Raw genomic sequence first — 26,945 nt, forward strand, 5'->3', positions numbered from 1 at the left:
TGGATAGAAAATCAGGGATGGTGTTATGGCTTCCTTTGACATGTCTAACAGTAAAATCATACCTTGATAACCAATCTTTTAGTCTGAGAATCTGAGGATCAAGTGGCATTTTGTTTTTGAATTCCAAGATCTTTGGAAAGGAGGAATTATCCATTTGGACTTCACAATTGTAACCACGAAGATGGAAGTCAAACTTCTTGATTCAATTCTTAACTGCCAGTGCTTATTTGGAAGTGGTGTGATAATGTTTCTCAGCATCTGTGAATTGTCCACTTGCATGTCCTCAGTAGTGCCTTTTGCTATCAACTTCTTCTATGAGAACAGCTCCTCAGAAATGATCACTAGCATTTGTTTGCAATATTCTTTCACTTGTACTAGAAATCTTTAATGCAGGAGGACTTTGTGCTATCTTCTTGAGTTCTTGAACTGTTTTTGTCTATTCAGGGCTCCAAGGTGGAGGATTTTTCTTTAACAATTTAGAAAGAAGACTTGTGTACTTTGCTGCATGAGGAATGAAATCTCTGATGTAATTAACAATTCCAAGAAATTGTTGAATATGTTTAACAGTGAGATTTTCATCTGGGAAATCTAGAAGCACTTCTGCAATGTGTGGCTGAGGTTGATACATTCCTTTGCAGAAATGCATGCCCAGAAAATCAATTTCAGATTGGGCTAAATGAATCTTCTTCTCAGGTAACATGATTCCATATTTGTGGGCTATCTAAGCAAATTGATTAAGCAACCTTTTATGAGAATCCATATTTTTGGAAAATAACAGAATATCATCAATGTAGTTGAGTATAGTGTCTAGGATAGGATCAAAAAATTTGGTCTTTGCTTTTTGAAACAATGAAGGAGCGACCTTGAGACCAAAAGGCATCACCTTCCATTGACACTGAGCATTTGGAATGCAGAATGCAGTCTTATGTCTATCAGCAGGATCAACACCAAGTTGCCAAAATCAAGACTTAAGATCAAACTTGGAGAATATATGAGCATCTTTCATCAAGATTGGAAGAGTAGAGGCCTTTGGAATAGGAAACTTATCATCGTGCAGAAAATGATTGAGAGACTTATAATCAATCACCAATCTTTTCTTGCCTCGAATTTTGTCTGATCTCTTCTCAACATAGAAAGCTTGACACGCCCATTGAGACTTGGTTGATTCAATCAATCCTTGCTTCAAGAGTTATTGACACTATTGTCTAGCTAGTTGAAGATCTGAAGGAGTCATGCCAGGATGAGTCGCCTTTGTAGGATTGATACCTTCATTTAGCTTGAAAGGAAGTTGAATGAGAAATTCTTGCTTTTTCCATAAACGATTAGGATTTGAGAATCCTTCATGATTATCTGCACATAAGGGATTAAGTTTTTCTTTGATGAAATCAAGTTCAGGGGTGCTTCAGAGAGTGCATATAACCTCATTGTCTTTGAATAGGATTTGAACTCTCTTTTGAATTTTATGCCCTATGGAAGAATTTGAAGTCTCCGAGTCTGGATGTAGACATCCATTCCTATGAGAATATCTTTATTAGGCAATAGAGTCCCAATTACATTGGTTCAAATAACACATTCCGGGGAGAATCTTATTCCAATGGGATGTTTGGTGACCAATTCAGTTTTGAACATCTTTCCATTAGCTGCAACCAAATAAGTTGCTTCTTTCTTCCAAGCATATGGTGGTAAGATCTTTGGATCCATCGTGGACCTTTGAGCACCAGTATCCATGTAAGCAATTACCCTCTTCGGATGTCTAAATCTGGGTGAGAGAATGTGGACTTCTACATTGGGCTTCGGTATAGCTGGACTAAGATGATAAACTTCATGATTTGCTAAGACTGGAACATCATCTTCTGAAATACTTGACTCACTGGAAGAGTCTTGAAGAGCAAAGATTGTTTCTTGATCTTCAAAACTTTGTTCAAAATACAATGATTTTGCATTATTGTCATCAAGGTCTAAAGCATTGATCATCTTCACAGCTTTGTTAAGACAATTTTTTGCATAGTGACTTTTCTTCTTGCAAATGAAGCATTTTTGCCCTTTGGTTTTTCCTCGAAATCTCTTCTTCTTGAAAAATCTGAATTTCTTCTTTGACTTGTTCGCCTTCTTCTCCCGAACTTTTTGAAATGGTTCTTCTTCTTTGTCTTGCAATCACAACAATTTTAAAGTCAAATTATAACACACTATTAACAATCAATGCCTATAACACCATACATAAGGGTACACACTACTATTATTATTTTATTATTATTATTATTATTATTATTATTATTAATTTTATTGTTACTATTTTTCTGGGATATTACAGCTTGTCTATTGCTTCTAGGGTCAATTGGTGAATCTGTCCCATTGTAAGAGTTGTGAAGTTTTTTCCTTGAGCTATAACCATGCGGTTAAGCTCTGGTTGAATCTCCTTTGGCAATGAAGCAACATAATTATATCCATTCAGCAAGTAGAATCTCTGCATCATCCTCTTGAAATGTCTTTCTAGACCTTTAATTCTAAGAGAACAACATTTCATCTGAAATAATTCTTGTCTGTACTTCTTGTGTATGAAATCTCCATCTCCAATAAACTCTTAGTGAAGCACACCTAGCATTCTAGAGATGGAACCAACATTGAGGAGTTGGTCTTGCCAAGATTATGATACCATTCTTTGAGTGAGCCAATCATTCTGGAACAAAATTCTTCAATGACTTTGTAGGGATCAACATCAGTAGGCAATAACTTTGTATCAATCCATGCCCCAAATTCTAAAAGTCTTGTTTTCCACTGAGTTGGAGGAATATCATTAAGTGTAAACTAGGGTCCACCATAGCTAGTGGATTTTTTGCTTTGATTTCGACTGGTAATACCTTTTGTTTCTGACTCAGGGGGATCATACCATGACTCAACTCTTGATTCTGTCATTCTGGCAATCAGTATGCCAGTAACATCAGCAAATGCAACTTCAAAGCAGTCTGATGTAGCATCAAATTGGTTTTCTTTAGTGGTTGATTCTGGTTCAGCTGTATTGGAGGAGTTGGTTTCATATGACTGATTGTCTATTAGTTTAGGTTCAAGGGTTTTAGGTTCTAAGGAAGATTCAGATAATTTAGATGAACTCTCAAAACTTTGAGTATCATCTTCAGATGAGTTTGATTCATTTGTGTCTTGTGGTTCAGCTTGGGTTAAGGCTAGTTGGTCTTTAATATTTTCTGTTTCAAAAGAAAAGGTTCTTTTTGATGGATTTGGGTTCTCTATGGGTTCAGTGGAAATTGGTGATTGTGAATGAGGGGTTTCCATTCTAGTTCTAGAAGAATATTTTCTAGAAGAATATGGTTGTTTACCTCTTTCTCTGCTTTCTCTACGGGTTTTATGGTCATAAGATTGTGAAGTTGGGAAAGTCCAAGGTCTAGGAGGATGTGGATTTGTCTAGAATTCATATGGTTTCTGGAAAGGAGAATAATAAGTCGGTAATGGTGGTGGCAAAAAAGGATTGTAACTTTCTACTGTTTCTGACTTTTGTTGAGCTTTGATCTTTTGCTCAATGATTCTTTCTAGATCTTGAATTTCTGCCTTTAATCTTCTTACTTCGTTTCTGTCTCTTAAGCTAGCTTTTGGAGTAAAGCCTAATTTTCTGACTTCTTCTTCAAGTTGAGCTATCATCTTTACAGTCTGTTTGTAGTACTTTCTCATTTTTTCTGAGAGATGCTACAGACGATCTTCAGTAGCATCCGTTTGAGTAAAAATTCTATCTATTCTGGCATCAAGCCTTTTCAGAATAGAATTATGAGCTTGAGTATTCTTAGTCTTCCAGTTCAGTACTTCTTCAGCTTGGCTTAAAGGTTTGAGTTTCCCATCTGGGAGAACCTCTCCTTGGTTGAGAGTAGGTTTGGTGATAACCTTGGTGACTGGGTTGGTTTGCCATTCTAAGGGTGAAAAATCAACACTTCAAAACATCTTACAAGGTATTGGCTGAGAAATAGGTAATGGTTCAGGTTGACATTTGGGAAAAGTATCTTTTGGTGACCAGGTAACAAGGTTTGGGTCATTTGGTGGTTTAAGTGGTTCAGGAGGAAGCAATCATTCTTATCTAAGAATTTCTAAACCTCTCTTATAAATCCAAAGAGGCTTAAGTTTCTTTTGAGCTTTAAAACCAATCCATGGTCCATTGTTTGGGTTAGATCTCCTTTGAGGAGGTGGAGGAGGCCTACATTGCCTACATCTTCTTATATCTTATACTTCATCCTCATCCTCATCTTCATCACTGGTATCCCTAGAGTGCATCCAGCAATCACACTCAGGATCACACATATTAGGATCAGTATCCTATATAAAATGACCATTAATACAATCAATGAAAATGGGAGATCTATCTAGCAAGATATGATAAATAGGAATCTATTCTTCAGTATAATATGGAGAAATCATTAGTGATTGGAAAATAGGAAGAGTTGAACTGCTAGCAACTGCATCAAGTCTTTTAAAAATTGTTTTGATCGTTCCATCTACAGATCTTCTAAAACTTTCTTCATGAGACTGAATAGGTTTGCCGGTCTTATGAATCTTTTCATAATTAGTCACCCATTCTACCAGAATCAATTTCGTCAATTCTTCACAAGATATCTTTATCGGAATATGGATAATTGAAGGAGTATCTTCTGGATTCTTTGCAACCACAAACAAAACATCATCGTGACTATTTGACAGTTGTGGAAGATCAACAACATGATCTTGAAGTCTATATATCATCTGATGATGAAGAGTAGCTGCATACGCCTCAGAAACTTAATCAACACTTGTTAACTATATCAGCACCTTGAGTATTTTGGACAGAGTTCTATCCTTTAAGCTAACATTATAATTAGGGAAGATGGTCAATAGTATACTTCCTACATAGAGTGTTGTAAGCACAATGCCTATGACAATATTCTCATAATGAATGAAACTTGAGTTCAATAAAACAACACGAGTGGAAGACTTTTTCTTCCATGAAATGAAAGGATTTTGTCTCCAATAAGTAATCAACTATGTCGGAATATCCAGATTTACATTTTGTTTTTTTGAACATTTAAGAAGCGGCACGAGATAATCACGTCTGATTAATATTATAGTGCAACGATCCACTGTACTAAATTAATATTATATTTGAAAAAATATGCCTCAATTTTTTTATTGGAAATTATAAATTATAATTTTAAAATAATAAATTCTTTTTAAAAAAGAGTATAAAACACGGGCCAGAGAGAAAAGACAAGGGAGAAGGGAAGGAAGGAAGATTTGGAGGGAAAAGAGGAGTGGAGATGCCGGTGGCGAAACCAGAAAGGTGTGATGGAAGGGTGATTGCTCACGTTGATTTGGATTGCTTCTACGTTCAAGGTTCCATTCTCTCTTCCTTTTTTTGTCTCTTTCTCTTAGGGTTCCACAATCACTCTTAAGTCTTTAAGCGCCAATTCAATTCAATTCAAGGGAACATCTATTTCAATTTCAATTTCAAATCGCCAATTATATGATGTTTTCTTGCTGTGTAGTGGAACAGAGAAAGCAGCCAAATTTAAGGGGGTTGCCTAGCGCAGTCATACAGTACAACTCATATAAAGGTGGCGCATTGATTGCTGTTAGCTATGAGGCTCGCAACTTTGGAGTCAAACGGTAATCATTCTCTTGTGGTTATTTGGTCTCACTTTCACATTAACTATTAATTTTTAAAAGAAAAAAAAAATGTTAATGTTTTTCAGTTCAATGCGGGGTGATGAAGCAAAGGAGACATGCCCGCAAATTCAACTGGTACAAGTTCCTGTTGCACGTGGTAAAGCCGATCTCAACTCATACAGGAATGCAGGTTCAGAGGTATATTATGGGATTGAGACATACACTGCAATTTAATCACTTCCTAAATGTGTTATTTCGTTTAGAGTTATTCACTTCTGTTGATTCATTTACGGTGAGTTCCTGGTTTTCCAGGTTGTTTCGGTTCTTGCTCAGAAGGGTCGTTGTGAGAGGGCGTCGATCGATGAGGTATATCTTGACCTCACTGATGCCGCTGAAACTATGTTAATGGAAACTCCTACGGAAAACATGCAAGATTTTGAGGAGGAAGTTCTCAAGTCACATGTTTTGGGGCTTGAAAGTAAGGTCAGAGGCTATGCTTTGAGATCTTGCATTTTTTTGGGATCACTCTATTAATCTCAAGATAGAAAATACCGTTATTTTCTTGTATATTTTGGTAACTGGTTGAGTCTGAATTTTAATGTGCATATAGCTAATACAATGTTACAATATAGCATACGAAATAACAATTTGATAAACATGCAAGTTATGTTATAATAGCTATATTAGAAAATTCATTATCATTACTTTTCATATAAGTATTATATGTTTATGAGAAATAATAAAATTTAATTAAGTATGACTTTAAACTTCATGATTAGAGACTTAGAGTCCATTGTGAGTCTTTTTGATCCACTGGTAAGGCATAATGGTAGAGAATGATGACTCGCTGGTTTATTGGTTTACCATTCAAACTGGTCAGTCCAGTCTAGTTCTCAGGACTAGGCTTTTTGCTGTAATGTTGTAATACACTTCATTAGCTTGCCACACCTTTAATTTCTCTTTTCAAATATAATTATGTTAGCCTACAAGCATGAGAGGATGTGATAGTACTGCAATTGGTTTTGTATTCAGGATGGAAGCGATGCCAAAGAAGAAATTAGGAAGTGGCTTTGTAGAAGTGATGCTGGTTACCAAGATAAGCTATTAGCTTGTGGAGCCTTGATCGTTGCTGACCTCAGGATGCAGGTGTTGAATGAGACAGAATTCACATGCTCTGCTGGTATTGCTCATAATAAGGTAAAAGGTAGCCTTGGTGGTGTTTATATATCTACTAATTTTTCCAAATTTATGACAACTTTCTATTTAAGGGAATGTCCTTGATGTTTGAAATGGCTATTAAGTCACGTCTGTTGCTTTACACAGATGCTGGCTAAACTTGCTAGTGCTATGAACAAACCTGCACAACAAACGGTTGTGCCACACTCATCTGTTGAAGGATTGCTTGAGTCTTTGCCAATAAAGAAAATGTAATGTTATTAATTAAAATTTGTTGTCATCTATTTCACTCAAATTTAAATTTTATGCTATACTATGTTGAGTTTACATTCTTTTGAAGTTTGTGAAGATATCATATGGCTGTTTTTTGTGCAACTCTTCTAACTGTTTCGAATATCATGGTTATTTAGATTATAAAGTATGATGTTTTAGAAAACTTGGATTTCAGGAAACAGCTGGGAGGAAAGCTGGGGAGTTCCTTACAAAGTGATCTTGGTGTCAACACCGTTGGTGATCTGCTTCAGTTTTCAGAGGAGAGGCTACAACAACGTTATGGGATCAACACTGGGTATCTGTCTTGTAAAACGGTGTTATATATATACTACCAAAATATAATTTGGCTATGTCGTTACTGATTTCTATTTGGTGATGTCATATGTTAAATAGCAATTTTTGAGTCACTCACTAATCACATGCATGCCATTACCTTTATACCTTAACTTGGATGACTGGATTATTTTGAATCAAATCTCTTAAATACGCATGCATGTGAATTCTTGGTTTCAAATGATTAAAATTTTTATAGCTCCCCTTGTGATTTTGTTACTAATGGCTATCCATTTTTCTGTCTTCATAGCAATCTGTTGGTATTCTATCTACCCCTGATTCTAGCCTTTACAGCATTGCAGTTCATGGTTGTGGAATATTGCAAGAGGAATCAGTGGGGAAGAAGTTGAGGGGCGATTACTTCCCAAGAGCCATGGTTCTGGCAAGACATTTCCTGGGCCTCAGGCTTTGAAGACACTTGCTTCTGTACGAATTCTCATCTGAGCTGATGATAACTCCTAGCACTTCATTTTGGGTGATGCTGCTGACAGCAGCACTGTATTACCGAGCAAAAATACTGTCATTTTATTTCCTAGTGCTTCGTGGGTCAGATATTTTTATTGCTCCCAGAAATATGTTTTATGTTTTATTTTAGAGTTTCTGTTGCTGGCATTTATAGGAACGTGATTTAATATTCCTTTTATTATTTTTTTTCAGTTGCACAAGCAAGTCCATATCATGACATCTCTTTTTGTGATTATTTATTTTTCTTCAGGTTCAGCACTGGCTTAATCAACTGTGTGAAGAGCTAAATGAACGACTTCACACTGACTTGGATCAAAACAAACGGATTGCACACACACTGACCCTGCATGCTAGAGCATATAAGGTTCTGTGACTGATCTGTGCATAATTCTCTTTGCTCAGACAAATTTATACATTTTCACTATCTCTGATTGTTAATTTTTCTTTCATCCTCTTCATCAGTGGTTTTATTCTACATCTATTTTATTTCAGTTTTTTTCTTGCAGACAGGGGTTTCAGATTCACATAGAAAGTTCCCTTCTAAATCTTGTCCTTTAAGATATGGGACTAGAAAGATTCAAGAGGATGCCTTAATTCTATTTCAAGCTGGATTACGTGATTTCTTGGGGTTTTACAACTGTAAGATTAATAATGGCATCGAACATAGCAACTGGGGAATAACATCACTTTCTGTAACTGCGAGTAAGATTGTCCCCATACCATCTGTAAGTTTGAACTGCTTGGATTACTAACTTTTGGTTATGATCTGGGTTCATCTTGTGGCTCCTGATATAGGATCACCTTAAAACAGTGAGGGATATCACTAGCATTTGAAATGAAATAACCTGCAATTATTATAGCATGTGGTATATTGTTACTATCAGTGTTTTATATTTCTAAACTCTGTGTTCATGTTTGGTACTTTGGTTTATGCTTGTCAACACGAGCCTTAAAATTAAATTTTTTTCTTTTTTTTCTTATTGGGTGGTCCTAAGCAAGTGATGTCATTTAGGGTCACATAATGATATTTAAAAATTATATCTTAAACTGCATTTGTGTCTAGGGGACACATTCAATTGCTAAATACTTTGGTGGGCGATTTCAATTTGGTTCTTCATCAAATCAATCATTAGATAATGTCATTGTCGAAGCTGCACCATCATCACCTTCAGGTTTTCCATCATCTCATTGGTTGAATTAATTAAACTATTCGTTCTCATATATTTCGCTTTAATTTGATGGAGGCTATATGCTTAAGCAGGTAGTGAAAATTGTTCGGGATTGATTCCCTATGATATGCAGCTCGAATATCTTGAAGAAGACACAGGAATTGAACATGCAAGGGCTTGTTTAGATCAACAGGTATATCAAAGCAAGTATATGTCCTGGTCAGGTTTCATGTAAAGATCTAATTTGATTGCACATATAGAAAAATATTTTTACAATTATTCACAAAAGTTATTCATCAGAATATTTTTATGATGGCAAATTTTAGATGACTACAAGGTGAATAGATTTTGGAAGGTTTTAGTGGCTAATTTGGGATCTGGTAGAAGTATTTCACTTGACAGCAGATATACATACATCCTTTTATGATTATAAATGTAATTTATTTACAATATCTTCTGATATGAAAACTTAAATTTCTTAAGAAAGATATTTTGCTGATTGGTATTCTATCAGATTTGAATATTGATTTCTCATTTTAATGTGTTTCTTTCATGGTTATGCACTAAGTGTAGTATTCTGTAGTGTTAATGCAAATTTTAATGGATTTTGCAAGGAAACTTGTATATTTGCAGAGAATATAGCTCTTACTTCCTTTAAGAATGATATGAATTTATAATAGGGTCCCACAGCTATCAAGTTGAGGGCTTAGAGCTCCAAAATAAACTTGCTTGTGGGAAAAATTGTTAACTTTGTAAATAAATTCAACCATTAGAGTTTGCTAGGTATTCTATCTGAGTGTTGATGGAACCAGAAAATTACAGCACTGATTTTATTAACAATGAAGCCATAGCCTCTTTTTACAAACACTAATACCAGAAAAATACACCAAAAGACCTCAACTCACCCTCAAAGCCAACATCCCCAGGCTTCAAGAGATCCCCAAATTCCCCACTTAACCAATACTGAATTCATGCCTACCTCACTTCCCACATTTCCCCTCTTATCCTATCTCCTAAGAATATTCTAGAAGAATTCCTAACTAACTCACTAGCTAATTCACTCACTTTCAGGCCCATCAAGTGTGAAGGTAATATTCTACATGTGCGTACACCAGAGTGCAAACCCACGGTTTTGCTTCTCTATATGCGAATGGTTCTTAGCAGAAAACAGGCCCAATAATTGGATTTCTCTTTGTGCAGGATCCATTTTGCAATTTATCCCGGAAAGTAGATGGCTTGACTGAAGAGTCCTCCATCATATCACCCCCAGGTACTGTGTCATACTGGTTTTAGCTCATCATTCTCCTCTCTCTCTTCGTTTCCTTCTGGGATTATGATCAAGGTGGTTTTTTAATTCAGGAAGTGAAGACATAATGACAGAGAGTGAGCCATGTAGAGATTTTCTTGCTAAAGAACCAATGCTTGTTTCCAATACATCCCGTTTGAAAGCAGTTGAGAAGAAAAAAACAGCGGGAAAGAAGCTTCAAGTATGCTTTGCCACACTATTTTAACTGTTCCTTTTTCTAGTTTACCATGTCTGTGTCTAAGTGCAATCATGAGCATAAAAACCTTCAAACTGGTTATAATCCTGCAAAGCAAGGATCTAGGATGGGTAGTGTGCTAATCTGAATACTGCTTCTTGACCAAGAGCCCAAGACTATTTGTCTTTGCTCCAATCATACCTCTGGAAACCAAACCGTAACAGAATTTAAACCATTTATTTCGATCAAAAACCAGAAAACTGGTCTTAGACCAGTTGTCCGCCCAGTACTTGTTTGCAAGGTCAGATGGTTCAAACTTTTTTTGAAAATTTTTTTTTCAGCTAATGCCACAACTGACCTAGTTATGAAGACATATTTTTCAAAAAAGAAATAGACTGTGACCCACTAGCCAACTATTGTGCTGGTCCAAATAAGCCAACATCCACATTTATGCACACGGCACAAGGAACCTTAGTTAGATGCAGTTCTACTACGGTTGAATCATTAAACCTTGATTCAGTCTGATAAAACTGGATCATAAAATACCAAGGAAAAAGACACACAAGGAACTTTTTGGCCCAGAGAAACTCTGGATTTTCTGATTAAATATTGATGAAACAGGGAAACAGTACAATGGAAAATTAAAGAAAAACAAGTACAGAAAATGGCTAACTCCAATGATGTCTGCAATGGCAGAAAAAGAAAGATATCAGTGATGATAGTACTTTCGAGAGGTGCTCCTCTCTCCCAAATCCAGTCCACCCCTTTCTTCATGCTCACCCTCCTTTTAACTTCTCTCAATCGACTCCGTCATCCATGCTAGCCTTGGCCCTTCTCATAGAATTCCCTTCCAACAACTCTTATATTCGCCTTTAGTGCTTAGTCACCCTTCCTTTATAATCCCCTGTAAAGCTTTCTAGAGTACACTAAGTTGTCCAGTGTTCAGTAAGTTGTCCAGTGTTCAGAACCTTGGGTCCAATAATGACCCTATTTGGATGTTCTAATTCATAATATTACTTTAGAAGCCTCAGAAATGAAAATAATGGTAGTGTCGTATCAGCCATTCAACTTCTAGGTTCTCCCTTAATAAAAGGAATATTAAATTCCGGTGACTTTTTTGATATGGAGCTTCAGCCTTGAATCTAATTCATTTTACAGTATAAGAAATTTCTTTTGGCAGGGGAATTGTTCAATTGTAAATTTCTTCAATAATTACCGTAATTCCCAGTCTTCATTGGAGCAGAAGAATGTTATAAACGTCCACGGTGTTAAAATATCATCATCACTCGGTAATTTTCTATTCCCTTTCCTTTGATTATTTTTATGATATCCCATCTCTGTTTCTCATTTCTAATGTCATCAATACTGCAGGATCCCCGTCTGCCAGTGATAGTAATTTCACTTGTAATCAAGTTGAGCTGCCAGCTGAGAATTCTCATGAAGAGATTGATACAAACAACAGTGGATATAGCAGAGCTAATATGCCACAAGGAAGGCAAGCTTGGAGTTATAACATTGATGAGATTGACCCCTCAATCATTGATGAATTACCCCCAGAAATCCAGGATGAGTTTCGAGCCTGGCTTAGGCCTTATAAGCGGACTAATGTGGTTAAACGAGGTTCTAGTATTACTCATTACTTCTTACCTGACAAAAAGTAGATAAAATGATTATTGACTTTGGCGTGCTGTACATATTGTATGATATTTTAGAAATGTGCTGCTGATTTGTGATTGTCTACCTAGTTGAGATTTTTATGTTATCAACGTGAGGAACCATCTCGTTATATATTATGCTCCTTGTAAGGTTATGTAAATATGCGTGCTTGTATTCTTTCCTACAGAATTCAACATAGATTTTCTACTTTTCTCTTTTTGGGTTGCTCTGGACGATTTCTTATATAATTTATGTTTTTAAAATACTAAAAACACAATTGAATGTTATATTTCTATAATTTATGTTTTTAGTTTTTCATGTGAAGTTCGATCTTCATTAACAAATAGAATCCGGCAGCAAAAGTTGGAAATTTATTGTGATCAGATTTTGAGGCTGATTACAGAGCTTGCCATGGCACGTTTTCTAGGGACTAATCTACAATTCCTTGCTCGGAACATATATATGTATGGACCTTTTGTGCTTAATAATAACCACCGATAACAAATCCTTCCTGGTCCAGGAGGATGATTACAAAGTTGGTTTATGAGTTTTTGTAATTCTATATAGGAAAATCAATTCTTATGTTGCATAAGATGGATCTCTTATGTTACTTTCCTTTCGAAAAAATGTGCCTCTTTTTTTTCTTTTTTCTAAAAGTTAGTAAGGTCCATTTTATTTGTCTCTTAACATGAGAAAACTTTTTTCATACTACATGAGAGAAGTAATCCCCTCTATATATTACACTACCAACTTGAATGACTGATTCCAGTGCTTTGAGTTCAGTTTGGGAGTTTAAGGAAAACTTGGTTAAAGCTAAATTATGCTGAAGAACTAAACTAGGACGAACACGGAATGAATTCTCTTATGTTAAAAAATTTATATAATATGATCATGTGGAGAATTATAACTATATAAAAGTAAATCAACGATGATAAAGAAAGAGAAAAAATTTATATTAAAGTAGATAGTTACAAAATTAGTACAATTGATTTATTTTTGTATGGTTGTGATTTTTTAATATACTATGTCATGTTTAATTTTTCTGAGTACAGATTGTTTAAATAAAGAAACTAATTTTAATGCAGAAAAAAAAAAAACGAAAGGTCCTAAAGCCTTTCATATTGATAATTTGAGTTGGCATTACAAGCTTAGAGTCAAAAGTTTACTTATATATTAGTAATTTCATTCATGCATTAAACAAGGTATTTCATATTTAATATTTATTATTGGAATTAGTATTTATCCTTTTAAAAGATATATAATTGTATCATTTTAGTCAAAGTTATTGTATTTTATAGTAAGAGAAACAAAAATCACAGTAGGAGAAACAATTTTTTTCCCCTTTATTATTTATTAAAAATAATTTTGCGATAAATAATTAATTATGTGCTGTCTTTTTTACTTCTTATCGACACTTACCTTAATATCATTCTCCTTTTCAATCTTGTTATTTTATTTTAATATTAAGATGATATTATTTACCGTTTAATATATATTTATCAACAACCAGTATTTCTTGATTAATTTTTTTCTTATGGACACTTACACCGTATTGTGGTTACCTTGATTAAGATTCTATTTTTCCTCTTAAAAATGAATACTGTTATTTTCTTTTAAAATAAGCAAGTATTTAAAAATATTATTAAATGCCTCTCATTTACTATCGCCATTATATGATTAAATTTTAATCTTATCTGAACTAATTAGAGTATGTAAGTGAAGATATGTGTCCCGTAAGGGTGAAGTATTTTGATTTAACAAAGACAAGAGAGACAATGATACAGACCAAAATCTTTAGAGTTACTGTACTAGTCTCAGGTTAGTTGAGAGTGAATGAGAGAGGTGATTTTGATCTCGATTATGGTTTGAAGAATGATTTTAGTAGAGTAATAATAAAGGTAAGCGATGGAGAAGATAAAGAAATAAGGAGACGAAGTGTCCTTTATACAAGGTGTTGGAGATTCTAAGTGCAAAAAATATGATGTCATAACCATTTTCAGCCATATGAGCCCCACTAGGTGTAAGGCTTTGTGACCCATGACATATAAAAAGTCATGTATGCATGGGTGTCATAAGGGGACACATTTACATAGGAGTCTAAGTGATGGTGGCCTTCCCAGGCCGGCTAGGCAAGATCATCCGGCGAAGATTATCAATACTCACATTTTGTCTCTTTTAATTTCATTATATCATTATTTGCTAAACAAACATTTAGTTAATAATAATAGTAACGAAGGTTGGTTCCAAATTATAAATATGTTAAAATTTGAATTTTTAGAGAGTTAAAAGAGAATTTTTTTTTAAGGAGGAACCGATTGGGAAACTAAAAGAAGGATTTTTTTTTTTTAATCTTAAGTTACAGAGGAAGCATGAGAGGATTTTCCTTGGGCCAAATAAACATTTGGGCTAGGCCCAGGAGTTACCCGTTTTTAGACTAGCTTACTTACAAGCTCCGTCTATAAGTTTTGTATTGTGAGGTGCTTCGCCACAGCTTGAATAGAATGCACATAAACTGTTCGAAGAAACTCCCCAACGGTCCATCTTTTTCCCCATCTATCTTTACAACGTCCAAACATTTTTGTTTCATCTTTTTTCAAGCTTCAGTAACTGGTCCTTGTAGCAGTGGGCATCATGGAGCATAATACACCATTTCAAAGTTTTCTTCAGATTCTTCCCCCTGTTGAATTTGCCTGCGTCTATGGTTCATCTCTTCATCCAAACAACCACGACAAGGTCCCCTTTTGTTTCATTCCCATAAATTTTGATTGCATATTTCTTCTCTACTCCATTGTGGGCTTCTTCTTTTTTAATTGTTATTTTGATATTTTGTTCTCAGTTCTGTGTTTTTGGCTTTCTAGACAACCATGACAGATTATATTATTGGTGTGTCTGACCCCAAGCAGTGGCATTCTGAGGTACTGATCAATGTTATGATATATTATGCACTTGTGTTGTGTTATTAGTTGCATAACATTTGAATGCCTCACTGATATTTTTGTTTTTATTTTTATTTTTTTTCTTTTTCTTTTTCTTGCAATGTTAACAATCAAGAATCTGAAATTGAACAAGCATCACTATGCGTCATGGATGGCGCATCTTGGTGGAGAGAGGCTGGTACTTCCTCTGAATTTTGTTATTTTTTTTATTTTTATTGTCTCTCATAGTCATATCTGACTTGGGTTTTATTAGATGATGATGATTTCTGATGCTGTGTCTTGATGCAACATGTAAGATTACTGGTGTTGCAGATAAAATTGGCGTGGGAGTACATTTCAACCCTTTTGCTTCTTGGAATGGAAAGGTATTAACAGCTTTATGACTTAGTAGTAGTGTGGTGTGGTGTGGTGTGTGAATCAGGCCCTTTGTTCAATTTCGGCAAACTCACCTTCTAATAGCATTTAATTGAGAATGCTGGCTTATTTTTAGTTGTCTGTAACAGTTTTTTTTTTTGGCCGATTTGTTAAATGAAGATTACTTTTTTATTTTTTATGACGAGTCCCTAATGTATAAGTAAATTTATGCAGATGTTCAAGTATGGGGTTGTTCGAATGCATGACTTACTTCAAGATGTAAAACATTGGGAGAAATTCTACTTGTGTGGTCGTTTACAGAAACCAGTATGTTAGCCTTTTTTTTCTGTTCCGTGAAATCATTTTATTCTTGATTCGTGGTTTTTGGACCACTAGTGTATAACCTCTAAATTGTTTAACCAATAGAAGGATAAACACGAATCTCACCAAAAATAAAAAATAAAAAAAGAAGAAGATGAAGACGGAATGAACAAATAAGTAATGAATGATGCTAGCTGCCTGTAATGATTCTTTTTACTGTCTGGAGTGCCAAAAGATTTTTTTTAACCGAAATATGTTTGTTTCCCAACTGTACATATGTATACCATAATGATACTAGGGTAACCTCACCATTCTTGTGTCTCCTCTGTGCATACAGCTTAGGTAGCCTGTTGTGAGGTGAACCTGACATATCTGTAGTATACTTGTCCTGTTTCCTTAGCTCTAAGCATTGTGTCTTGAAGATTCTTAATTTTATCATATCAAATAATCCCTGAATAAAAAAACTGTAAATATTTTATTTTTGGCATCTGTGCTAATTTATATTTTCCCATGTTTAACTAAGAAGATTTAAGATTATAATAACTACTCTTAAGCATTGTGTGGTGGGTCCAATTTCATGTAGCTCTAGTGCAGTGTTATATGGTACCCTCAAATTCCCTATGTTTGGGAACATTTGTGCCCGAAGATCGTTGAAGCAGCATCCCAAAGTTTAGTCAAGTATCCACCTTTTATTCGCAGACTAGTGTCAACATCCTTTGACATTGTACTAACAGTTAAGGAAATTCCATATGCTGAGGATATCCAGTGATAAAGAGAGGAAAAAAAAGGGTGAACCCCAATGCAAAAGGTTTCCCAACCTTGCAAAGAGAGAGGGAAAAAAAAGAAATGAAGTACAGAGAAGAGGAAGGAGAGGGAGGCAGCTGCTCGGGAGTAAAGGGGGATAGAGGGTTAGAAAAAAAACAAAACCCTGGTTCTCAGCATCCTTAACATAGCAAAAATAATAAAATAAAATAAATTATAGGCCGTGGTTAGTTTTCTAAAATGTGCTAATGGGCCTAAACAATTATTGGAAGTTTATGCATGGTGATCCAATTCTATGTTAATTTTGATCCTAAATAGCGAAGTATTTAAGTCTGCCCCTAGTATTGCATATTGAGCAGTGTTTTAAAACTCGGCTCGGACATCGACTCAGTCAAGATACTGGGTCAATGGTTCAACTGGATTTCAAAATAATATATAATAAATATTAAATTATGAACATTATGTCCAACAAATATAAGTGGTCTAGTGGTAAGCCTTCCGATCCTCAAACAAGGGGACTTAAGTTCGAATCCCGTTGCTTGCAAAATAATATATATATTTTATACAATTTAATATAAAACCGGTTCAACACCAGTTGAACCCGGTTTTGGTACCGGTTCGCGGGTCATGACCGGTTCACCGGGTTGATACCGGTTCGACTACATGACCAATTCAATGCCCAGCTCAAACTGGTGAGGGCACTGGGTCATCGAAACCCGGGTCGGTCCAAGCCGGATTTTAAAACATTAGTATTGAGAAAAGTAACACTAGTATTGAGAAAAGTCACGTGCTGCATACTCGTATACGTACCAAACCCTACGGTGTTCCATGTATGCTCTAGTTCTTAGTAAATTCTTATATGAATTCGTTTTAAATTTTATGTCCCATATGTATACCGTTGTTTGCCTGTCTCTAATTTTCCTGATAATTTGGAATTTGGATCCATAACTGAGGGTTTTTTTTTTTTTTTTTTTTCTGTTCTGTTTTTGGGTTCATTTCATGTAGGTTCATATTGTTGTTGATAATTTGAACATTAACACCACCAATTCTGTTAACTTGAGAGCTGCAATGTCAGCTGCTCTTCTCCTGCTTCCATCAGAATTCACAGAGGTATTTTTCTTTCTTATTAAATTAATGATTTTGGAAATTGGAACAACTGAAGTGATTCAACCATACCCTTGCAGGAAGATCTGTATGCCAAAGTATGTAGTCTCTCATATATGGGTGATGTACGAATGCTATTTGCCGAGGATAAAAACAAGGTAGACCTTGATTGCAACTAACGTAGGTTATGGTATGGAAATATTATTAAATTTCAATACCATCCCATGGAAATATGTCAGTTTGGTCACAAATTTTGATTTACTCTATAGACATTCCAGCCTTTCTGAGTTTGAGTTATCTCTTTTATAGTTATTTTTTCCATTTTTCTTATAGTGAAGATGTGAAACATTGGATAGTTGTCATGTCAGTGATATGAACCTGCCCATGCTTGAATTTCTGGTTAACTGACTGGATTTTCACTTCATTTGATGAGAATTATCTGCTGAAATTGGTGAAATATTTGCTGCATATACTCCTTTCTTCCTTGTATTGCTTTTAACGTCTTAGGAAAGGTAGCACACCTGTTGGAAAACTGTTTCTGTTTGTGGCATCTTCTTTCTGAAGGAAGCCAGATTGATCATATATGGATCCTATTTGTCTAATGGTTTCACTGTGGTTCCTTTGTTCACAATCTTTCCAGGTGAAGAAGATTGTAACTGGACAATTTGATCTATTCCACTCGATGTATAAGCCATTTCTTGAAGAATATGAGGCTAAGAAGTTGTTGAGACTTTCATCAACCGCCAGTCACCAAATACAAGTTTCTCAGGTCTTTATTATTCAGTTTTGATTTTTTTGGGAGAATCAGAATTTAGGATATCTTTACCATCATATTTCCAATTTTGGATGATTAACTAAAAAAGTGGTTATCAACATTAAAATATAGTGAATATATTGATTTGAATCGCTATCCTTTTGATTAAGTCATTCTAGATTGGAAATATATTCCCATATATCCTAAATAGTAATTCTCCCATTTTTTAATATTTGAAGGAATTTAGCTTTGTTGTGCCTCAAACTCTATGAGGAAGTATTAACCCATGAAATATTCCAAACAAACTTGTAATTCCTTTATTTATTATATCTTGAATTTTTCACTGGTTTGAGTATTTTTTGAGGCTCAAATACCATTGGTGCAACTATGTCTTCAAAAACCAATTTGATTATTACATTAAAAGCTAAATGATCATATTGAACTGCCAATTACAAAATACACGTTTCAGATCTTTAGATATCAGTAATTAAGTTGTGTTTTAAAGAGAGATAAATGTATTTATATTTTTTTTATATTAATAAATACATGCTCTTTAACTTAATGAACACCATGAAGTGTAACCTATGAGATGTGACATATGAACTTGTGATTCCTTCTATTTATGTCCATCTTATTATTTAATGCCACTCGCTGTTGTCATGAGGATGCAATTTGTTAATTTTTTCTTTCTTTCTTTAGTGTTCGTTAAGGAGAAAATATAAGCAATATTTTTCTGCTATTTTGTGCTTTTCATCTCCTTCTAGATATTTTAATTTTCACCTTTGGTTGCTATTCTATTGTTGATGGCATTCTTAAGGTTTTATATTTTGTGGATGCATCATAGATTTTTTGCTGTTCTTGAAAAAGATTATTTCTTTTTATATATATATGGGATCGGTGTTTTTCCTTCTAAAAGATATAAAATTGTGTCATTTTAAGTGAGAGAAAGAGATACACAATGGAAATCATGGGGGGAGAAAGTGAGTTTTTTTTTTTTTTTTTTTAATTTATTTAAATTAAAAAAAACTAGTTTTAACTAAAATAACCATCCTTTAAAAGGACAAACATTTTCCATATATATATGTATATATTGTCTGTGTGTGTGTGTGTGTCCATCTCATTTATTGATAATGAATGGTACTCTGGGTCATTTATTTTGTACTGCTTAATGGAAAAGTTTCCTTTTAATGTTTAATACGTAGGAAATTTGGTAGAGGCAAATACCTAGCTGAAGCTGGCAAGTTGGTATTTGATATAATGTTGCATTTTAGGACTTGACAGACCTAGTAAAGAAACTTCTTTTACTTTTTAAAACAGGATTGTGACTTATCAGTTGCTTGCTCTCTAGTTTCTGCTCTTCCTCCATCAATCAGAAGCCAGATAAGCATGAAGCAAGGAGAGAAAATGAATTTAAGAGAAACTGGTATGCTTATAATATGGTAAAGAATGTTTCTGAATTGTTGCTTCAGTTCCTAAAATTCTTGAAGTCCAAATGGATGGGGGGGATAGTAAAAGAAACTCTCTCTTTTTATTTTTTTGCTGACAAGTATAAAGGGAGTGGCATTATCAGTTAACTGAAATTGATTAAGTTTCTTAGTTCTTTTAAATCTCTAAATGGTACTTGATGGCAGTGAGATTGTACCTCTGAATAGGGATGTATTTCATATTGAGAAAAAAGTACCGCGATTTCAGGTAGAATTGTACATGACATTAACATCAACTCAAGAGAAGCAGCAGCAAATTGCTTGCAGAGAATTCTGAGAAGAAGAGTTATGGTTTCCAGTGCAAGGCAGGCCATATCTGGCCTGCTTGCTGTTGGTGGGGTAAATGCTACTAGGTATCTCTCTAGGAAAGTTAGCAAAGCCTGGAAGTCGTGGATATGATATTTTCCCTATTGACGTAGACTAAATTTTGTGACAATTTTCATTTTTCTTCTCCCACCCATCCCCTTTCCTCCTCTTTTTATCCCGTTATCTTGGAGGTAAAATACCGACCTTAACTAGGTTGGGATAAAGATACTGATCATGATCTTGGAGGTAACTTTTTCCCTTAAAACCCTCCCCCCTTCATGGTCAAAGGGATTTGGTCTCAGCAACGACAACAAGAGATTTTGTAACTGGATTGGCTGGCACCTCATCATTCTACTCTTGTGATGGGAGATACTTGCCTACAAGTGTCGACATGGATTTTGATTTGCCAATACATTTTGTAGTTAAATTTACCAGTACTTTGGGGATGATAGTGTATTCCTTGGTAGAACTAGATTTTTGGCAAAGGGAATAGCTTGTGGAATAGCTAGTTTGAATTCACATTTATAGACCCATTTGTTTCTTCTTATGTTCCATTTTTATTTTATTTTATTTTATTTTATTTTATTTTATTTTGTAATTTACAGTTCTTATTTTTATCTTAAGAAGTGAATTCTTTTTGGAAGAGGCCATTTTTGTGAATTTTAGTCCACTAAAAACTTAATAACATGATTTTAATACTGTATGAACTTAATCCATTCATTTCTCAAACAGAATGTTAAACTAATATGAGACACAAATGGATCCCTACGTAAGGGACACATTCCTTTAATTTTTATTTTTAGTTTTGTTTCATTTTTGGTTAGAGTATGACAGGCTAGTAGTCCCTGTACTTTTATTGCCACCAGTAGTGCAAAGGAATTGTTTTGTATTGGTTTGTGTCACATAGCACAAATGGTATGACAATAGAGTTTAATTCAAAGTTGATGCTTCAAATAGTTTAATTCCAAGGTTTTGCATGTGTAAGAGAAGCAGCTTTTTGTATTGTAACTGTTGCCCAAATTTGAATTTAAAATAGAAGAGAAAACTAGTTAAAGCTGTTTTGTTTCTTAATACTAATTCTTATAAAAATATTTTTCACGGTGTATTTTTGCTGCAGTTGAAATTCCATATCAGTATTTCCAAAAAAAAAAAAAAAAATCATATCAATAGCAAATCTCATGGAAAGGGGAAACGGCTAAAGTTTTAACTACAAGGCAGTTGAAAATATCATATAAAAATGGATATATAAAAATATATAAAAAGTCTGAATACTAGAAATAGAAAGAATATAAATAAGGAATTGAATTCAGTGAAGCAAAGTAATTACTTGTCACAACACGAAAAAGAAAAGTATGACTCAACTAACCTGTGGAGACAATCTAATGCATTCACGGCACAATGCCTGCTAAACTAAAATAGCAATAAAAAATGTAGGCATTAAAAAAGAAAAGAAAAAAAAGACAAGCCAAAAAGTGGACAAAAAGGTAGATAGCACTAACCCAAAAGAACTTGTAGTGTTAATAATAATAAGCCCCTTAAAAAATCCCTAACAATAATTTTGCATTCAGAATTGAAGGAACTATAATATGAACCAGAAAGTCATAAACTGTTGAACTTGTAAATTTCAGTATCTCTTGGGTGTCCCCACGAACTTATTACTACTACTATTATTATCACTATTATATGTTATTGTTCAATACATGTATGTCAGTATCAATTGATAGAGACCTTTGATGCCTGATCTTGACACTATCCTCCTCAGCCCTAATAGCTACTTGTATGTGGAACTGCTGCTGCATACTGACTGTCCAGAACATCAATCACCCTGTTGGCAATAGCACTTGCATAGACTGAAGAACCTTCAATTATCTGCCTCAGTGAAACAGGTTACAGTTGAATATACAAACATAAAATGTGATAATTACCCAGTTAGTTTTATGTCTAAAGAAATACCAACCTTGCTGTTGAACAAGAAACTGCAATATTCCCCAACATGTCCACCTGCAACATGGTGAAGTTCCAACTGAAGTTCATACAGAACCTTGGAGACAAACAGCAGGCAGTTAATCTTCTTCCTCTGAAAGAGTTTGATTGTAACATCATCATCAATGATCCGGACATCAACCTCACTGTCTTTGGATTTTCTCTGGAGCCATGAGGTCCTTATGCACCCATCTGGATCACCAAAAGGCTTTATGTTACAGCTCTCTGCAGCTTCATCTTCAGTTTTGTGCCTCTTGCACCTCTCCTTCCCATATCTTTTCTTCTCCACCAATAATTTGAGCTCATTGACTGTTCTAATCAGCTCTCTTATATACTCAATGGCATCACCCACCACAGAAGCTCTATCAATCTGTGTTAAACCAAACTCAACCAACCCATTAGCTTGATTCATAAAAAAAATATATAACATATTAGTTAGAAAGTTCATAGATGCAGTGTACCTTGGTGGGGTTTGGGATAAGACTCCTTAAGATTTTGTATTTTCCATTCAATTGCTCTCTTCTTTGTTTCTCAGTTGCAAAATGTTTGGTAGCTTTTCCTTCCCTTCCTTTGCCAACAGAAGCTGTGCCCCTGTTGAATTCAAGCACTCCCATGTCAAGCTGGCTCCCATCTCCCTCCATCTCATCCCCTCCACCAAAAAGAGAACCATTTCTTGAGCTGGTTGGCAAGCTGTAGCCACGGGGGAGAGACTGAAAAAGCTCTCTGAGGGCTGGAGGCTGTGGAGGCAGGTTCAAGTGAAATAGAGGATCATACAAAACTGAGGATGCACTTGTGTTGTCTGATCCTATTGGAAGGTCTCCAAGAAAACCCATGGAGTTCTGAAAATTGGGTGTTTTCTGAGTTGGGTTTGTGATGCAAATGGTGGGATTGGTGAGCAAAGATGAAGCTGAGCATCTTGGCAAGTGGAGAAGGTTTAGGAGATCTGGTGAAGGGTAAGGAGGATCCAGTAGGGAAGAGGGATTGTAACTTTGGCTGCAATTGTGTGCCTCAATTTGCTGAAATTGTTGTTCATGTGGTTGGTTTTCTTGGTGATTAGCATAGTCCATATCTTGTAATTCCTGAACACTAGGGTCCCAATTGGACTGCTGATAAGGAAAGCCATCAATGACATCTTGAACCAAATGGGCATCCATGTTGTTGTTGTTGTTGTAGTAGGAGTTTCCCATGTTCAAACCCAGATGCTGTGGATGTGGGATGTCTATAGAAGTGGCAGTGACTCCATTTTCATATGTGGAGACATCTTCTGGGTGCTGGTGGTGATAGGACAGCTCCTCCACAGAAAGCCTGAGATTCTCTTCAAGGCTATTATTATTGCTGTTTGTGGTGTTGTTGCCTGCAACCATAAGTGGTGGTGGTGATGGTTCTGGCAGAGTTTGAGGAAAGCTATCTTTTAGAGAGCTGACACCTTCTGCCATTGTGTTGGGATCAAAGCAACCAGTTTGCTCATGCATATTTGGCCTGTCTCCAGCACTCATTAGTCTTTGTCTGCAGTAGTTGACACAAATTAACAGAATCAAAATTTTGAAATAAAGAAATAGAACATACCATGTGAGTGAATACAAAAATATCACATAGGAAAATACCCTAAGAAAGGAAAAGCAAACAAAAGAAAAAGAAAGAAGGGAAAGGAAAAGACAGGAAAAAAAATGGTTAAACGCCACAAATCAACCACCAGAAGCAGCCCTTCATTTTGAACATTCACTCAATAATATATTTGAAATTTGATCATTTGAATCTTGTTTTGCTGAAGGTGGTTCTAATGAACAATTTAGAAATTTAATGCCCTTAAATCAAGGAGAAAGTAATTGCTTGTTATTGTAGTTGTAAGTTACCTACACTTTAAGGGGAAGAAAGAAAGAAAGAAAGAAGGAAAGAAAATACTAGATAATATGCAGACTAACACTTTAATATGGACAATGTGGGAGAGAGGGATTTGGAAAATTTTCCCTTTCTTTGAGTGTGATTCCAAAGAGAGAGTTTGTGGTAAGAAATGATGAGACAAGGTAGAGAGAGAGGTAGGAACGATGGTGGTACTAAAAAAGGCAAATATCTCATAAAGTGTAGTTTAATCTTTTAGGCATAGGAATTTGAAGAAACTGGGGTGGTTCAGTTACAAGCATTTCAGTCAGACTCTTCTTTCCAGGGCCCCACATGCTCAGGTTCATGAGAATTTTTTTTGTACAATTCATACGAGTAATTAAGAATAGTATTACCAAAATAACCTTACAAGATAATTTCTATGTATATATATATTTTTGGTAAACATTTCTATGTATATATTTAGGGAAAAATGTGTATCATTTTTTTTTTTTGATAACAAAAATGTGTATCATTTTAAAGGATGTAAAATTGTGTCATTTTGTTATCAAAAAAAAAAAAATTGTGTCATTTTAAGTGAGAGAAAGAGATAGATAAAAGAGGAGAGAGAGTGGACAAAAAATATAAAGGTGTGGGTCTCATCTCTTTGTGAGAATGAAAAAATATAAGTTGTGTCATTTAAAATGACAAATATTTTTCCCATATATTTATTTTCTTATGTTTCACGACCTTTTACCTTTTTTAACACATCTAATCTCTTTTAAATGTTTCAATCTACCTATAACTTTACGAGAATTGCAATTACTTCTTTTACAATTGTTTCTTATTAAAGGCAAATTATCTTTCATAATTTTGCAATCTAATATATAACTTTATAGAATCTTGATATTAATTTGAAATAAGAATTTATTAATAAAAGAAAAAAACTATAACAATCTGTTCCATCGTCTTCCTATTATGTGGTCTACTTGATATTGTGGGAGTATCCGAGTGTTTAAATTGAAAATCTGAATTAAATCTAATAATAGCCAAATCGTACATTTCCTTGAATTGATGATAAAATTTAGATACATTTTTTTTATAGTAATATAGTCCATGTACCTAGGAATTTTTCCATATTCAATGCTGTTACTCTTTTTTGTACAAAAGTTCCTTCTGCCACCCGGGCTCTCTCTAGTTTTGCAACTGCCTCCGGTTTTCTTCTTTGAGATGGACATGTACGTCTCTTTCCTAAACAATGCCCTAAACTCGTACATTTTCATGTCTCCTAAATGTTTAATGCGTTTGGGGCATGGAAAGAAAATCATTTTATATTAATATTAATGTAAGTTATACTTTTAATTTCGGCTATTGATTTCATTTATATTTAACAATTTTAATTTTTTAATGACATGAGTCAGCATACAAGTATATCAAAGTTTGAGTATATCAACATTTGAGATTGAGTATAAAATTTGTTATTCTTATACAGATGATCGTATTATATATATGTATATATATATAATATCTTAAAAAATTAAGTAAGAAACTGAATATGACAGTAATAGAAAAACATTTTTCTCACGGAACTGAATACTTAGAATTATGTTTAAATCATTTTAAATTATGTTTCGAAACTAAAATCATAGTGGTTCAAATCATTTTAAATAACTATGTTTACTATTTTAAATGGCATATCCTGGAGAAAAGAAAAAGGGTTTAATAAAAAATTAGTAGTAGTAATAGTGAAGCAATATGTAGTTGAGATATATATGCACAAGCTTGCTAGACACGAGGCATAGTCGTTCATACCGTTTAGAGAAAAGTTGCCATTGTGCTATATAGTTGAAAATTGAAATGCCTCTATATTGTCTACCAAAAATAAACATAAAAAATGCCTCTATATTCCGATGATGTTATATTCATTAATTTTAGGGAGAAGAGCATTAACTCTTAAATTTTGATTTTTTTTCTTTTATCAAATTGACACCACGAATTGTAAAGTTATCCTAATTTATAATTCAATTTTAATTATTATTTCAATAGATCCTTCTGTTAGAGGTCCATTAAAATGGTAACATCTTATACATTCATCTCATTAACGGTGGCACACTACCTATTCACGAACCCAAAAACCACTGCAACACCTACAGGCCATGGAACCGCCTAGCGCCATAGACTCAACAAGAACCCCAATTAGGGAAATTTTTTAAATACCACCGTCGATGTACATTCGGCCAATAAGAGCGCGTCACGTTAGTTTGTGTTATATCGAAAAGAGAAAAAAAAAGATATTTTTGTACTTTATATTATGTCTTATCGATAAGACATAATGTAAAATATACTGTTGCTTATAATTTTCAATACCATTGTCGTATAAAAAAAACATTCCCCAATTAGAATCTCAGACAAGTCTAGGTGTCTGTTTAATAGTGTTATTTGTTTATTCTTGAAATTATTTTATAAAATAGTCAATGAAATAAGTATTTTCAGCAAATTTTTTTTGAAAGTTAAAAAAATAAAACGCAAAATAGAAAAAATTGAAATATGTTCTTTTAATTTGATTTTAAAAACTAAAAACAGATATGATTTTTAGAATTATTTTTTATAAAACAGGCATTATCAATCAATTTTTTTTTCTAAAAATTAAAAAACCATTTTGAAAAGAAAATTCAAACATGATCTATGTTGCTTATTCTGATATTCTTTGATTTTTCTCTCTCTTGAGTTTCTCTTTTAACGCATTTAACATATTTAATGCAAAATTTGAAATATTTTATCAGACAAATATAAGTCAAGAGGATCAAAATAATACAGATTCGTCACGTCGTGAATGCAGATTCGTCCCCTGCACAAATACATCCACCTTTACACAATTTAAACGCGTATGAGATGTCTCATCGTATGATTTTAATAAAATATTTTGAATTTAT

At 34.3% G+C, this 26,945-nt stretch overlaps 3 protein-coding genes across 5 annotated transcripts; 2 read left to right on the forward strand and 1 right to left on the reverse strand.

The window, feature by feature from the left end:
- The first annotated feature begins 5,230 nt into the window (after positions 1-5,230).
- Positions 5,231-12,369, forward strand: LOC133303005 (DNA polymerase eta). Its single transcript, XM_061502829.1, has 16 exons — positions 5,231-5,364; positions 5,517-5,637; positions 5,724-5,835; positions 5,950-6,120; positions 6,670-6,834; positions 6,961-7,064; positions 7,262-7,381; positions 7,722-7,845; positions 8,135-8,248; positions 8,391-8,609; positions 8,948-9,056; positions 9,146-9,246; positions 10,254-10,323; positions 10,413-10,540; positions 11,715-11,823; positions 11,906-12,369. Exons 1-16 carry the CDS (start codon positions 5,289-5,291, stop codon positions 12,193-12,195), a joined length of 2,133 nt encoding a protein of 710 aa, XP_061358813.1. The 5' UTR covers positions 5,231-5,288; the 3' UTR covers positions 12,196-12,369.
- A 2,322-nt stretch (positions 12,370-14,691) lies between these two features.
- Positions 14,692-20,761, forward strand: LOC133303006 (uncharacterized). 3 transcript variants are annotated; one of them, XM_061502830.1, is made up of 10 exons: positions 14,692-14,923; positions 15,049-15,105; positions 15,242-15,304; positions 15,423-15,491; positions 15,715-15,807; positions 17,569-17,673; positions 17,748-17,825; positions 18,308-18,436; positions 19,739-19,844; positions 20,114-20,761. In XM_061502830.1, exons 1-10 carry the CDS (start codon positions 14,822-14,824, stop codon positions 20,302-20,304), a joined length of 993 nt encoding a protein of 330 aa, XP_061358814.1. In that variant the 5' UTR covers positions 14,692-14,821; the 3' UTR covers positions 20,305-20,761. The 3 variants fall into 3 exon arrangements, with proteins under 3 accessions (XP_061358814.1, XP_061358815.1, XP_061358816.1); XM_061502831.1 differs by having other exon boundaries at positions 14,821-14,923; positions 15,027-15,105; XM_061502832.1 differs by lacking the exon at positions 14,692-14,923 and having other exon boundaries at positions 15,047-15,105; positions 15,380-15,491.
- A 1,192-nt stretch (positions 20,762-21,953) lies between these two features.
- LOC133303008 (transcription factor bHLH89-like) lies at positions 21,954-23,690 on the reverse strand. The gene is made up of 3 exons (XM_061502834.1): positions 22,656-23,690; positions 22,169-22,564; positions 21,954-22,080 (listed from the first exon to the last, which is right to left on the reverse strand). The coding sequence occupies exons 1-3, from the start codon at positions 23,688-23,690 to the stop codon at positions 21,976-21,978; spliced, it is 1,536 nt and encodes a 511-aa protein (XP_061358818.1). The 3' UTR covers positions 21,954-21,975.
- Positions 23,691-26,945: the final 3,255 nt, after the last annotated feature.

The sequence above is a fragment of the Gastrolobium bilobum genome, unplaced genomic scaffold (assembly GCF_033153095.1).
Source record: "Gastrolobium bilobum isolate Gb01-03AN ecotype WA unplaced genomic scaffold, APGP_CSIRO_Gbil_v1 utg19175, whole genome shotgun sequence".
NCBI lineage: Eukaryota > Viridiplantae > Streptophyta > Magnoliopsida > Fabales > Fabaceae > Gastrolobium > Gastrolobium bilobum.

Bases quoted from the DNA above. Each gene is read 5' to 3' on its own strand.
- LOC133303005 (XM_061502829.1), top strand. From the start codon at position 5,289: ATGCCGGTGGCGAAACCAGAAAGGTGTGATGGAAGGGTGATTGCTCAC. The intron at 8,249-8,390 runs GTTCTGTGACTG...TTTTTCTTGCAG, and splicing joins TGCATGCTAGAGCATATAAG to ACAGGGGTTTCAGATTCACA. The intron at 9,057-9,145 runs GTTTTCCATCAT...ATGCTTAAGCAG, and splicing joins TGCACCATCATCACCTTCAG to GTAGTGAAAATTGTTCGGGA.
- LOC133303006 (XM_061502830.1), top strand. From the start codon at position 14,822: ATGGAGCATAATACACCATTTCAAAGTTTTCTTCAGATTCTTCCCCCT. The intron at 14,924-15,048 runs GTCCCCTTTTGT...TTGGCTTTCTAG, and splicing joins ATCCAAACAACCACGACAAG to ACAACCATGACAGATTATAT. The intron at 15,808-17,568 runs GTATGTTAGCCT...CATTTCATGTAG, and splicing joins GTGGTCGTTTACAGAAACCA to GTTCATATTGTTGTTGATAA.
- LOC133303008 (XM_061502834.1), bottom strand. From the start codon at position 23,690: ATGAGTGCTGGAGACAGGCCAAATATGCATGAGCAAACTGGTTGCTTT. The intron at 22,565-22,655 runs GTACACTGCATC...GGTTTAACACAG, and splicing joins TTATCCCAAACCCCACCAAG to ATTGATAGAGCTTCTGTGGT. The intron at 22,081-22,168 runs GTTGGTATTTCT...TCACTGAGGCAG, and splicing joins GTTTCTTGTTCAACAGCAAG to ATAATTGAAGGTTCTTCAGT.